This window comes from Gossypium arboreum, chromosome 2 (genome assembly GCF_025698485.1).
Source record: "Gossypium arboreum isolate Shixiya-1 chromosome 2, ASM2569848v2, whole genome shotgun sequence".
Classification (NCBI taxonomy): Eukaryota; Viridiplantae; Streptophyta; class Magnoliopsida; order Malvales; family Malvaceae; genus Gossypium; species Gossypium arboreum.
In genome coordinates this window covers 230,976-243,253 of record NC_069071.1, presented here as the reverse complement: position 1 = coordinate 243,253, position 12,278 = coordinate 230,976, and the positions used below count along the sequence as shown (strand labels likewise).

The window sequence follows — 12,278 nt, the reverse complement described above, 5'->3', positions numbered from 1 at the left end:
ATTGAATATAAATGCAGTGGCCCCAAGTTTCTGCTTTGGTAGTAGAGGGTTTTAAATGCTCGTATTGCAGAAAAGTAAACCCTCTCTCTTAAATTCTCCCCCTTCCCCCCCCCCCCTCCACCCCCCAGACATTCTTACAACAACACAACACAATACCTTCTTCCTCGTTTTTATTTTTCTCTTTCTGTCTTCTTCTTTAACTTGTTTGATATTCTTCATTGATTTGCAGTTCCTTATGGGACAAACTGCATGTAGGGCATGTTAGAAGAGGAACCATCCATGGATGGTTTTTTATATTATATGGTGTAATATGACATGAAATAGTGACTTTGATATTGGCCTGGTTCACTCAGACATGAAACATAAAAGACACTTTCTCTCTTTTTTATTATTATTTTGGTCTGATTGAGCCGTGCCAATATCTTAGTGCTCTTTCATATATGTCCAAGCTTTTATATACTTTGTAAAAAAGTCACCATATCTTGCCACCACAAAGGTTTGTTCTTTGTTCTCCTACATTATCAACTACATAACCCCATTATATATATATTAAGCTTATGATATAAACTAGTTGTATTATTTACATCATATATATATATATATATGTTCTTACCATGCATTGGGGTTCTTTTTATTAGTATGTAGAGATAGAAAAGTGGGTTTTTTTTATGGAGTCCCTCAAATATAGTTCTTTTTTTCTTTTTCCGTCAATTAGTAAATTTTTTAATCGTCAAAAGTTACAAAATAGTTTTATAACTTTTTATAGTTAGATGATCAAACAAAGAAAATACTATAGGGTGACCTATATTGTGTCGAGATAAAATTTTAAATTCTTGGAGGGGTCAAAATTAAAAAGGATTAAATTGTATCATTATTATTTTTCATTCAATTAAAAACTAAATAGTTTAAATAGAATGATTTAATATTTGAGAGGAGTTGAAAAAACAAATTTCCCATTTTAAGGAAGGGGCCTAAGGTCTCTACCGGTCGCCTTGACTAAGCCCCTATAACCGACCAAACCGACAAAATTATTATTAGTTGCCATCACAGTAAAAATTCAAGTCCTACGTCACTCACGATTATTGTATATAAAAAAAGGACTTTGCAAGTACTGTTTTAGTTGCAAGCTAACGGAGTCTTTGATACCTTACATACATACATACACACAGAAGAGCTAGGGTTTTATATTCCGTAACAACTGCTTCTTAAATCATTCATACATACATACATACACATATATATATATATATGAATGTTGGGCAGCCAAAGCTATGAATACGAGAAAGTGAAAACAGAAATCACTACATATACCGAATCGTATTAGAAAATAGAAATATACGAGTGAAAATATTATAGAGGTCTTTATATTAGTTATTATATCATATTTTGTCTATTTTATTTAAAAATGCGTAAATTAATTCCTATACAATAGATTAAAGAGTAGATATTTTTTTATTAAAATTTTATTAATTTTTTCGTTAAAATTAGCATGAATAACAAAGTAACTAAATGATGACATGTCATACGTCATGTATGCCTCATACTGATATATATAGACTAATTTTAACAGAAAATATAGATAAAATTTTAATAAAATAACTAATTTATTTTTAATTTAATATATAAAATTAATTTATTTATTTTTAAATAAAAAAATAAAATATAATTTAACTGTTAGTATGATTTTGATATTACTTTTACCATGGATGTTATTTTGGAGATTAAAAACATTGTTTTGATAGTGACTACTCTCTTCAGGTAAAAAGGAAATAGTAGGTTTTTCACATGGGTGAATAGCTTTCGCATTTATGATCTCATCTATACTCATTTAATATTATTTATGTAAAATTTATGTACGTTAAATTGTATTTCAAGCCCTTTAACTTTTTGTATATTTTAGAATTTAATCTCTTTATTTTTTATATTTTAAAATATAATTTTAATTATTAATATTATTAAATTTCTTCAGTTAAATATAAATATATTATAATGTCATTTATTTTGTTACATGACTAGCAAAAGAATGACAAAGAATTGTATCTGAATTTTTAAATCTAGAAAGTAGAGAAATTGGACTGAAGTCCAAATGCACAAGTAATATAAGGGCTTCAAGCATATTTTAACCTTTATATATTTACCTCAATTTTAATTCTTCGAAGATTTCCAACTGCCTAATGGTAAGTTTTGGTCAATTTTTGCTATTAGTCCTTATGATTTTTCTAATTTTAAAATTTTAATCTTGACCTAAATGGTAGCAATTAAAGTCATTAATGCTATCTCAACTTATTATTTCCACATAATATTGGCAAAAACTATATTATGTGAATTAATTGATTTCACTGCTAGCATTTGAGTCTATGTTGAAATTTTATTATTTAAAAAGTACAACACTAAAAACGATCAAATCAAGGAACAAAGATTGAATCTACAACATACACATAGTATGACATCAATAGTAGAATTTCAATATTGACATAATGAATTTAGTTTTTATGGGATAAGATTGAAATTTTGAAATTGAAAAAGTGTCGAGACTAAAATTGACTAAATTAGAGTACAAATGCTAAATTTGTAACTTGCGCATAGTAAAGGGACTAATAACAAAATATGACCATAAGTATTCCTACATCTATTGTGGATCGGTGATGGGCTGGCTCAAAGACAATTATTTCTTTGCTATAAGTCTTGTTAAATCATAGTGTATAAGCCCAAAAATTAAGTGATAAAGCTGGTATAAATGGATTAGCCCAAGAGTAAAAGATAGACATATGTTGTTGTGAAGTTTGACTATAAAAGTTGTCACGGATGACATTTTACTAAGAGTTTGATTGTATTTTATTTTTTTATTTAAAAATGAGTAAGATAGTCCTTTAGATCAATGAACAAACTGGTTTTTTTATTAAAAATATCGTCTATTTTTGTTGTTAAAATATGGTTTCTATACGTTATCATGAGGTATATATAACACATCTCGTGTAACTGTTAGTTTATTTTAATCAGCCACACAGTTTTAAACAATAGAAGTGGATGAAACTTTTAACAAAAACGACTAATTTTCTTTTTTATCTAATGTATAAAGATTAATTTACCTATTTTTTTTAATAAAAGAGATAAATTATAATCTAACTTCTAATATAAAAACCTCCATAATACATTTATTGAAGTTTTGACAAATTCCAACATCGTCAACAATAATACCTAGCAAAGAATCAGAAAGTAGGAACAAGGTGTAAAACGATACGAACACCTTTGCCAAGCAATGGCATAAACTTGAAAAGATCAACGATAAATAATGGTTATGTCTTATACGTCTTCTCGCACTCCAATGCAATTGAGATTATTGCAACATGACAAAGGCATTTTCACTTTGAGGGCAAAAACTAATGCTTTACTCTCATCCCACTTGATGATTTTAATCATTATTCCGTCATTGACTTAAGCATTGGAAAGTGTTTCGAAGCATTACCTCCAACACCTCATAGTTATCCCTTTGTTCTGTAAACTCTTTATTATTCTTTGACCTAAACTTCTCTCAACCCAAGATTAAACCAAATATGTAAGTTTCATGTTTTAATTGAATTTCAAAATTCGAAAATGGTAAGTACTAAATATGATAAAATTATACAACATATATTAAATTTACAACTTTATATATAGTAAACGACTAATAATATAATTATTAAATTAATAGTTACCATTTAGGTCATGCTTGAAGTTTTAAAAATTAAAAAGTAAAAGGACTGAAATTGATCAAATCGAAAAGTAGAAGGACCATATTTGATCAAATTAAAGTACAATGATTAAATTCACAACTTGTGCATAATGTAATGACTAATCGTAGAATTTGATCTATCAATTAAATCTTTCCATCAATCTAACTATTAGTTTGGGCATTAAATGTCTGCTCAAATATGGTGTGGAGCATACAAAAACATACGGGTCAAATTATAAACATGTATGTACATACAATATGAATAGTTTGGATTTAACGTGTTAAATTTTTTTTAATATGTTAGATCTAGATTATACATGTGATAAAGTATACATATTTACAATTTGATTATTATGTTTTAAATATTCAACAGATAGGTTGGATTGATGCAATAAAATATTTTAAAATTTAAGGATTAATTTAGAATGTAATTAATAGTATAGGAAGGATAGGTGGAATTTTAACCCAAAACCTTTAAATTGGTCGGTATTGATTAAGAGTTTTAAAAAAGGAATGTGTTTCACTTATAAAATTAATTAATTAATAATTATATTTGATAGTTGGAGCTTTTGTCTCGTCACTCTCCTTTTTCGAGTTGCTCTCCGATTTTTCTCAATTGGATCAAATATAATAATAAATTTAGCCCGTTTCTTTTTCAGTTTCGTTTTCTAATTTCTTTAAATGAATCTTTGAGTGCTCGATTTTGCTGTGAATCTGTTTTGGTTAGTGTATAGTGGTTGTTGCGAGACTCTCCAATGGCGATTGAAGAGGACACTGAGAGCTGCGGGAGTAGAGCCGTGGACTCGCTGGTCCATGTGAATCCTCGACATCACAGGCAAAAGCTGGACGTTTATAACGAGGTGCTTAAGCGTATCCAGGAGTCTAATTATGAAGAAGCTAATCTGCCTGGCTTCGATGATCAGCTATGGCTTCATTTCAATCGACTCCCTGCTCGGTACTAACTCTAACCCTAGATTTCTGCTTTTCCTTGATTCTGCAGCTTTTTCATTTTAAAATTCGTATGACGATTGTTTTTGTTGTTGTCTTGCTGATGATTTGGAAGTGTTGCTTAGATATAAGATTCATGAATCTTACTATGATCCTTTTCCTTTCCTTTTAAAGAATTCGTTTTGTCGTTAACAAACGAGAAAGGAAAAAAAAAAAAAAAAGAATTCATATCAAATAAGAGAAACAGCCTTGTTTGTCTCTTTTCATCTTTTTCATTATCCTTCCACATTAGTATAGTTAATGAAGTTGGAAATTATTGGTGCTTTTTTCCTGAAGAGTTTAATACTTGACCTTATACCAAATTATGAGTTGCTCTGCTCCATGTTTTGAGATTTCTGTTGCTTTTGATAGATACGCATTAGATGTGAATGTGGAGCGGGCAGAAGATGTGCTTACACATAAAAGATTATTGCATCTGGCAGAGGACCCTGCTAATCTTCCTGTTTTTGATGTTCGCATCGTGCAGGTGTACATTTCTGCCACTTCTATTGTTTATACCTTAATAATAAAGGTTTCTATTTGATGTTTCTCTTTGACTATGGTATACCTCATTATCATTTTCAAAATCCTGGAGATTGAATGTAGCTTAGCTTTGACAATTAGTATTGACTGATATAATTTTATTAAATTCTGGTATCTTCTATAGGTTTATCCTGTTTCTGCCTCAAATTCTGTTGACTCTGTTCATTCTGATTCTTCTGTAAAAGCAGATGCAGAAAGTGCTTATCATTTAAATAGACAGGGGTAAGCCTCATTGTAGTTAAAGTTATTATTTCCTTTGATTTTTTTGGGCTCTTCTTCCTTCTAGACCCAAACTTAACTATGCTTTTTTCTTTATTGGTGTGCTTGCTGTTCCTTTTGTGTCTTTCTTCAGCATCCACCCACCACCTACCTTTGGTTCATCACCTAATCTTGAAGCCTTTTATCTTCAAGCAAGTGAAGATAGAGACAGTGCTGTGAATTCAACATCAGGTCTTCGGTAAGGATTTTGATAAATTGTGCAGAGTCTCTTTTAAGTTTAAGTTTTGTACTACAAAGTGGCTTATCTTTCTTTTCTGGTTATTATTTGACACTGGAGCCCTTAGCTATTTTGCTTGCATTTTATCTTTAACTAATCTGCTGCTTTTTGTTAATGGTTGCATAACTTGATTTTACATAAATAATATTCTCTAATGCGGAATCTTGTAGGCCTATGCATGAGATCACCTTTTCTACAGTTGACAAGCCAAAACTCCTTAGTCAGGTAGTTGATGCTTCCTCTTCTCCTGTCGTGGTGATGTGTGCCATTGTGTGTTCTCGTAAATTTCAGAAAGATATCGGCGACAGAAAGATGCTGTAGTTTCATTGCTTATCTAACACAGCATTATTGGCATTTTTAATCACTGAGTTTCACAAAAAAAGTAAAGATAAAATTTTAACACTTCATTTACTGATGATTTGAAATAGATTCCATGGATACAGCTCTTTATGTTTGCTCTAGCTTTTGTTCAATAGAAATTCTCATCTCTGCTTTACTGCCTCTGCATCATCATAGGTGAAAGAAACACAAAATGCACTGGTACGATGGATGCCAATGTCATATTATGTTTTACTATGTTCTTCTAGCGGGAAGATCCCATTTGGTACACTTTTTGTTGAAACTTTTTCTTGGGATGAATGATAGATATTGATGATTATTTTTTCAGTTGACTTCTTTACTTGCGGAGCTTGGATTGAACATTCAGGAAGCTCATGCTTTTTCCACTGTTGATGGGTACTCTTTGGATGTTTTTGTTGTTGATGGTTGGCCCTTTGAGGTATGCTCTTATATTTGTGAACACTAGATCAAGTTCTTGTTGCTAAGTCTGGAAAAGCAATGTTTCACTCATTAATCTTTTAGGAAACCAAGGAGCTCAAAGATGCACTGGAGAAGGAAATTTTAAAGTCTAAGGTACCATTTCCTCCATGTTACTCATGTTTCACTACTTCAATTGTGATGGCCGTGAATGACCTCATATTTATCTTTTGCTATTAGTGCTGAATCAAGCCTTATCACTGCTATTAGTGGTGCAGATGATGCCGAATATGGCTAGCAATCTTCCTTTTTGTTGGCATAGTATTTCCTTATATATATATATCCAAATTGAAGCTTTGACACTTAATTCTTCTTAGTTAAAATAGGTTATATGCTAAATATAACTTATCAGAAGGTGAAAGGTCAATTTTGATTTCCACTTTTAAGCTTTAGAGTTCTTAGTTTTCTAGTGCTTGTCCTCCAAACAGATGCATACTGACTGCTTTTCAGTAGATCAACCCAACTCCCTATACTTGATGATGACTTGTAAGACCATGGTAGCAATCATGTTGATTATGGATTGCTATAGCCTATTTATTCTTCTGCTTCCTTTAATTGGCTGCAGGAGCAATCTTGTGTGAGAAAGAGTTCAATATCTGCTATGACCGGGCTTGTCAAAGAAGAGGCCGTTTCTTTACCCAATTGTGTTGAAATCCCGACCGATGGAACTGATGTGTGGGAAATTGATTCCAGGCAGCTCAAAATTGAACACAAGATTGCATCTGGGTCCTATGGCGATCTGTAAGTTTTGTCAGCTTCAAGCAGGCTTTTTTCTCCTTTTGACATAAGGGAGAGTACCGATTCTAACTCATAATCTCATTTAACATCTTCAGATACAGAGGCACATATTATAGTCAAGAAGTGGCTATTAAAGTCCTCAAGCCTGAGCGGGTTACAGGGGAATTGCTGAGAGAGTTTTCTCAGGAAGTTTTTATTATGAGGTTCGTTGAAGTGCTGGTACATGCTAATTATTTTGAAGGGAACCAGTTGCTTCTTCTGATAAGCATTTTCAATGTGTCCTGTAGTTAGATGTTTCACAATGCAAATTCAAGCCAAATCCTATAAACTCTTAATAAAAAATTATTGGATTCTCTCGTGTTTCTCCAAGCAATTCCAATTGCTGCTCTTCTTTTCTGTCTTCCCTATCATCTCTCTATTTTCTGGAATTATCTGTTCGCGTGCATCAGTGTATCAGAGCCAGGTTCTTGGATTACCAGCAATGTCCCTGGGTTACCAGAATCTTTTGATACACTAGACCAAGTGGCTGGTTTCTTATGTGTCTCAGATGATTCCATTTCTACCAGATAGGTAGGCTTCTTACCAACACCACCTAGATTTTAAGCAGCATCTGCTCAATCATTTTGCCCAGTTCTGTTCGTAATTTTTCTTGACCAAACCCATCTCTGCATGGAATTGGGTACACAATTAGTCCAGTGCACTGCCCGATCTTGGTTGAAACATTTTGCTACACGCCTCCTTTCCTATCCCTCTAGATTTTCTTAATTATTATCTGCTGTAAGTTCTAAGTATTATGGTGAAATTTCAATGAATAAAATGCTGGGGAATATTGGGCGCTTGGTACTTAAAAGTAGAAAGAAGATAACTACAGTTGCTGCTTATTTTTGAAAATAGGAGAGTCAGCACTGGAACGAGGGTTAGAATGTTTGAGGGACATAGCTCTGAAACAGGCCACCTTTTAGATTGCAGTCTGCATATCATCTATTTTCCATGCACATTGCTGTTTCAGTTCTCTTGAAAAGCACTTGGTATTACACCAATTTTGGTTTGAGTGGTAGTTGTAATGAAGTCTGAACTCCATCATTTTCCTATAGCCTCCTGTAGAACTAAATGATACCATGTGTCCATATATATACTGGTGTTTATATTGGGGGTGACTATTACGAGATAAGCTGTGGCAGATCTCATTAGAATATCTCACGGTTCCTCACATATTATAGTTGAATTTAATAACATCCCTAGTTATTGAATGCATTAATATTCTAATCATTGTATTGGTTCCTAGGAGGCTGAGACATATTGGTAGTTATCTGCAATGCTGACTCACATGCAGTGGAATTTCAACCTTTTTTTTCCTGTTTGTAGGAAAATTCGGCATAAGAATGTTGTTCAATTCATAGGTGCATGTACAAGAGCTCCAAATCCCTGCATTGTAACTGGTATAATCTAAAGAAGTTTCCAGTTATGATTTATCATGCTCTACAAATTTTTTTCCTTCAGTGCATAAAATTTTGAAACTTTTTCTTCTAAAATGGTGCTGTTAAGTGTTGCTGTTTTTCATCTTTACCAGATATTATCTATAATTATGTTGCTAGAAGGGAACAATTCTGGCTTTGGAGTGCAAACTGAGAGATTGACACAAAACCTACCATTACAAATTTAGTGTCTGAATTCCCATCTGTATACCAAAATTTAAAAATTCTGATGCGTATGCCTTTTTATCCCTTTAATTCTATGATGATAAACTCTGTGACTTTATCAAAATAGAAACATTTCTTTTCATTTTATAGATAGCCAATTTTTGATAGTGATATTTGTGCTTTATCAGAATTCATGGCCAGAGGTAGCTTATATGACTATTTGCATCAGCAAAGGGTAGTTTTTAAGTTGCCATCTCTACTCAAAGTAGCCCTTGATGTTTCCAAGGGAATGAACTATTTGCATCAAAACAACATTATCCACAGGGACCTGAAAACTGCCAATCTTTTGATGGATGAAAATCAAGTAAGATACTTTGTTAATCCAGTCATTGATTGATTAATTTTCTATTAAAAGCTATTGTTTTGTTTTTTTCCTTATGAATTTCAACTGGGATTATGTTATGCTGTAAATTCTATAATAGATTGTGACTTTTGTCCTAAAATTATTGGTCTGTCCTTTACAGGTTGTTAAAGTTGCCGATTTTGGAGTTGCCAGAGTGCAAGCTCAATCAGGAGTAATGACAGCAGAAACTGGAACATACCGATGGATGGCTCCTGAGGTATGCATTTTTCTTATACATTTTGTTTCTACTTTGTGTTCTTTACATGATAGTAGTTTAGCTAGTCCTGATGATTTTGTAATTCACTTTGCTATCTTCTGTTCACGATCATAAAACACTTGTTATGGTGTTCAAACTAATTCCCATGTCAGGACCATGTAATTTTATCCCATTGTATTCCAGATGATTAATCTCTTTTTGTTATTTGATCCACCACCTTGTACTGTAGACTTATCACTTGACGCAAACAAGAATTTGAATTCTAGAAAGGGGCTCTAATCTAATATTACATTCCTCAATCTAAATTAATATAGGTTATTGAGCACAAACCATATGATCACAAGGCAGATGTTTTTAGCTTTGGAATAGCACTCTGGGAGCTACTGACAGGAGAAGTAAGTCATTATTTTATGAGTAAGAATATTGGTTTTTGATTGTGCATACTTGTCTATGGCAAACTTTCTTTCATCTACAAGTACGATAATTTGAGATTTGATATCTTTATGACTGATTTATTCTTACATTGCAACTGCTAGATTCCCTATTCTCTCTTGACTCCATTACAAGCAGCAGTTGGTGTGGTGCAAAAGGTACGTATATTTTTGTATAAATATGAAAATACGGAAATTTCGTTCTGTTTTAATAAGGGTATTTTGTTTTTAACAATCTAATGGTCTTTTCAGAGTCTACGTCCTACAATCCCAAAGAATACACACCCAAGACTGGAAGAACTGCTTGAGAGATGCTGGCAACAGGACCCAACTCAAAGGCCTAACTTCTCTGAAATTATAGAAATCCTTCAGCAAATAGATAAAGAGGTACAGTATTCATATGGCTTGCTTTTTGTTTTATCTCATTAAACAATTCTAAGCATGGTACTATTGAAACAGGTTGCAGATAAGGGGGAAGATCGCCGCATGAGCAAGTCATCTGGCGGCTTTTTCTCATCAATGTTGAAGGGACACCATTAACTCCAATAGTAAAGAGGATTCTGTGAACTACATGTATGATTGTCTGAATACATGGTCCGTATTTCATCATATTATATATAGCAATGATGAACTATTCAGTACAGTGATGTGCATGTGGAGAGTGATTCAGTTTTTAGCAGTATTTAAGTTACAATTGCTCTCTTTGGTTCCTAATTTTCTTTTTTTCTGTAAGCTGTTATGTGAAAACCCTAATACTTTGACTTCTCATTTCTTCTGTTTTTGCAATCTGTAACATGGATCCTCTAAAGAATTCTGTTCATCATGATCACATTCCTGGATGATGACTTTAAATTTTTCTTGTTGCTTACAATCTTGTGAAAAGAGTACACGTATCGTTGTTGTATTGGAAACTTTGCGATGGAAAAGGTTATGACCTAAAACTAGAGCAAACAGTGTTCATGGTCAGTAGAAAATGAAGGCGACACTGGCTAGCTGCATCGGCGGTCACTCACTGTACCTGCGAGGAGTTGGCGGGCACGAACCTTGACCTGTAACCTGACAAGTGCATGCATGCAATTCATTGCTATTTGTACTTGTTTCCTTACATACGCCCCTCGGGCCACTGCTTGCAGCTTAACCAGGCTTCTCAATGCTCTATATGCTCGTCTTGCCTGTCCATCATTCGAGAACACGAAATGGTTAGTTTACATCTAAAGTGTTTGAAAAAGAAATATAAGTTATCGTAGTTACAAGATGACCCCTGAAAACTGATTGGATCTTAATTGCTGCAATATCCTCTCTGGTTAAATTTTTTGTCTGAAATGATGATCTCGATGAAGGTGAAATGTTGGGGAAGTCTCTAACTTCTTTGATCATTGACTGCTGGCTGAGATTTTCGCTATGAGGAATGACGATATCTCTTTGGTGGGATGATTTGATGAACTTCTTTCTAACTGTGTTGAACCAGTTTCTAGCAGTGCCCATCTTTGCAATGTCTGTCAGTTTTTTTTTTTTTTCTATGTTTTCCTATCTGATATGATGTCCTCACCTTCGCAGCACCAAGAAGGGGCCGCTTTTAAAGGGGAAGGAGTTGTGCCGTGCGCACCATATTTTGTGAGGGTATAGTATAGTTTTAATCTTTCTTGTCAAATAATGCTTGTCAGACTGAGAACGTGGCACGATGGATATATTATTTATCCATCCCCACCACTGTGTCAGTCCGGGGGGGGGGTGTTTTATAAGAAAAGGTTTCAGTTCATTTTCAGAGCAGATAATAATAGTTCTTTGTCAGTCCTGAAAGCATAAACAATTTTTTTAGAATTAAAACATAGCTAAGGGCAACTGTAAATTGCCAAAGCTCCATTCAATCAATGCTCTGTCACCGACATTATGCAAGTGCCTACGAACAGTAAGCAACCTTAGACTAGAAGTAAAGCTAGCTACTACCTTTGCAACACCGGGTTGATGTCCCGATTTTGCTTGAAAGAGGGTAACTTTAGAGATAAATTAGCCGAAGAATAAATTAAGGTAATAACTTGAGAGAGATAAATTGATTGCAGTGGACCGAAACAAGCTAAGAAGAAAGGTGGAAGTCAATGTTTAATGTATGGAATTTTCCGACACAAGGACTCGAATCTTTCAGATTCAATCAATCAGGCCCCAAACTCAATTAAAGTTAATTTGATCAAACTCAAATTGGCTCGATATCAAAATAACTTGAATCGACCATAATCTGAAAAAGTTCTTAACTGTAATGGTCTAACTTGAGCATCAATTCCGAATAAATTGTTTTAG

At 33.3% G+C, this 12,278-nt stretch overlaps 2 protein-coding genes across 2 annotated transcripts; one reads left to right on the top strand and one right to left on the bottom strand.

Moving 5' to 3' along the window:
- The first annotated feature begins 4,208 nt into the window (after positions 1-4,208).
- Positions 4,209-10,854, top strand: LOC108458757 (serine/threonine-protein kinase STY8-like). The gene is made up of 16 exons (XM_017758158.2): positions 4,209-4,667; positions 5,072-5,186; positions 5,367-5,464; positions 5,595-5,699; positions 5,909-5,963; positions 6,406-6,516; positions 6,600-6,650; positions 7,120-7,295; positions 7,388-7,495; positions 8,658-8,731; positions 9,121-9,296; positions 9,457-9,552; positions 9,867-9,947; positions 10,089-10,142; positions 10,236-10,370; positions 10,443-10,854. Exons 1-16 carry the CDS (start codon positions 4,468-4,470, stop codon positions 10,521-10,523), a joined length of 1,716 nt encoding a protein of 571 aa, XP_017613647.1. The 5' UTR covers positions 4,209-4,467; the 3' UTR covers positions 10,524-10,854.
- LOC108458767 (protein IQ-DOMAIN 20) lies at positions 10,510-11,661 on the bottom strand. Its single transcript, XM_017758167.2, has 2 exons — positions 11,235-11,661; positions 10,510-11,155 (listed from the first exon to the last, which is right to left on the bottom strand). The coding sequence occupies exons 1-2, from the start codon at positions 11,466-11,468 to the stop codon at positions 10,973-10,975; spliced, it is 417 nt and encodes a 138-aa protein (XP_017613656.1). The 5' UTR covers positions 11,469-11,661; the 3' UTR covers positions 10,510-10,972.
- Between the last annotated feature and the right edge of the window lie 617 nt (positions 11,662-12,278).

Coding starts and splice junctions, on each gene's coding strand:
- LOC108458757 (XM_017758158.2), top strand. CDS start 4,468: ATGGCGATTGAAGAGGACACTGAGAGCTGCGGGAGTAGAGCCGTGGAC. Junction 6,651..7,119: donor AGGAAATTTTAAAGTCTAAG/GTACCATTTCCT, acceptor AATTGGCTGCAG/GAGCAATCTTGTGTGAGAAA. Junction 7,296..7,387: donor TCTGGGTCCTATGGCGATCT/GTAAGTTTTGTC, acceptor TAACATCTTCAG/ATACAGAGGCACATATTATA.
- LOC108458767 (XM_017758167.2), bottom strand. CDS start 11,468: ATGGGCACTGCTAGAAACTGGTTCAACACAGTTAGAAAGAAGTTCATC. Junction 11,156..11,234: donor CAGTTTTCAGGGGTCATCTT/GTAACTACGATA, acceptor AATGATGGACAG/GCAAGACGAGCATATAGAGC.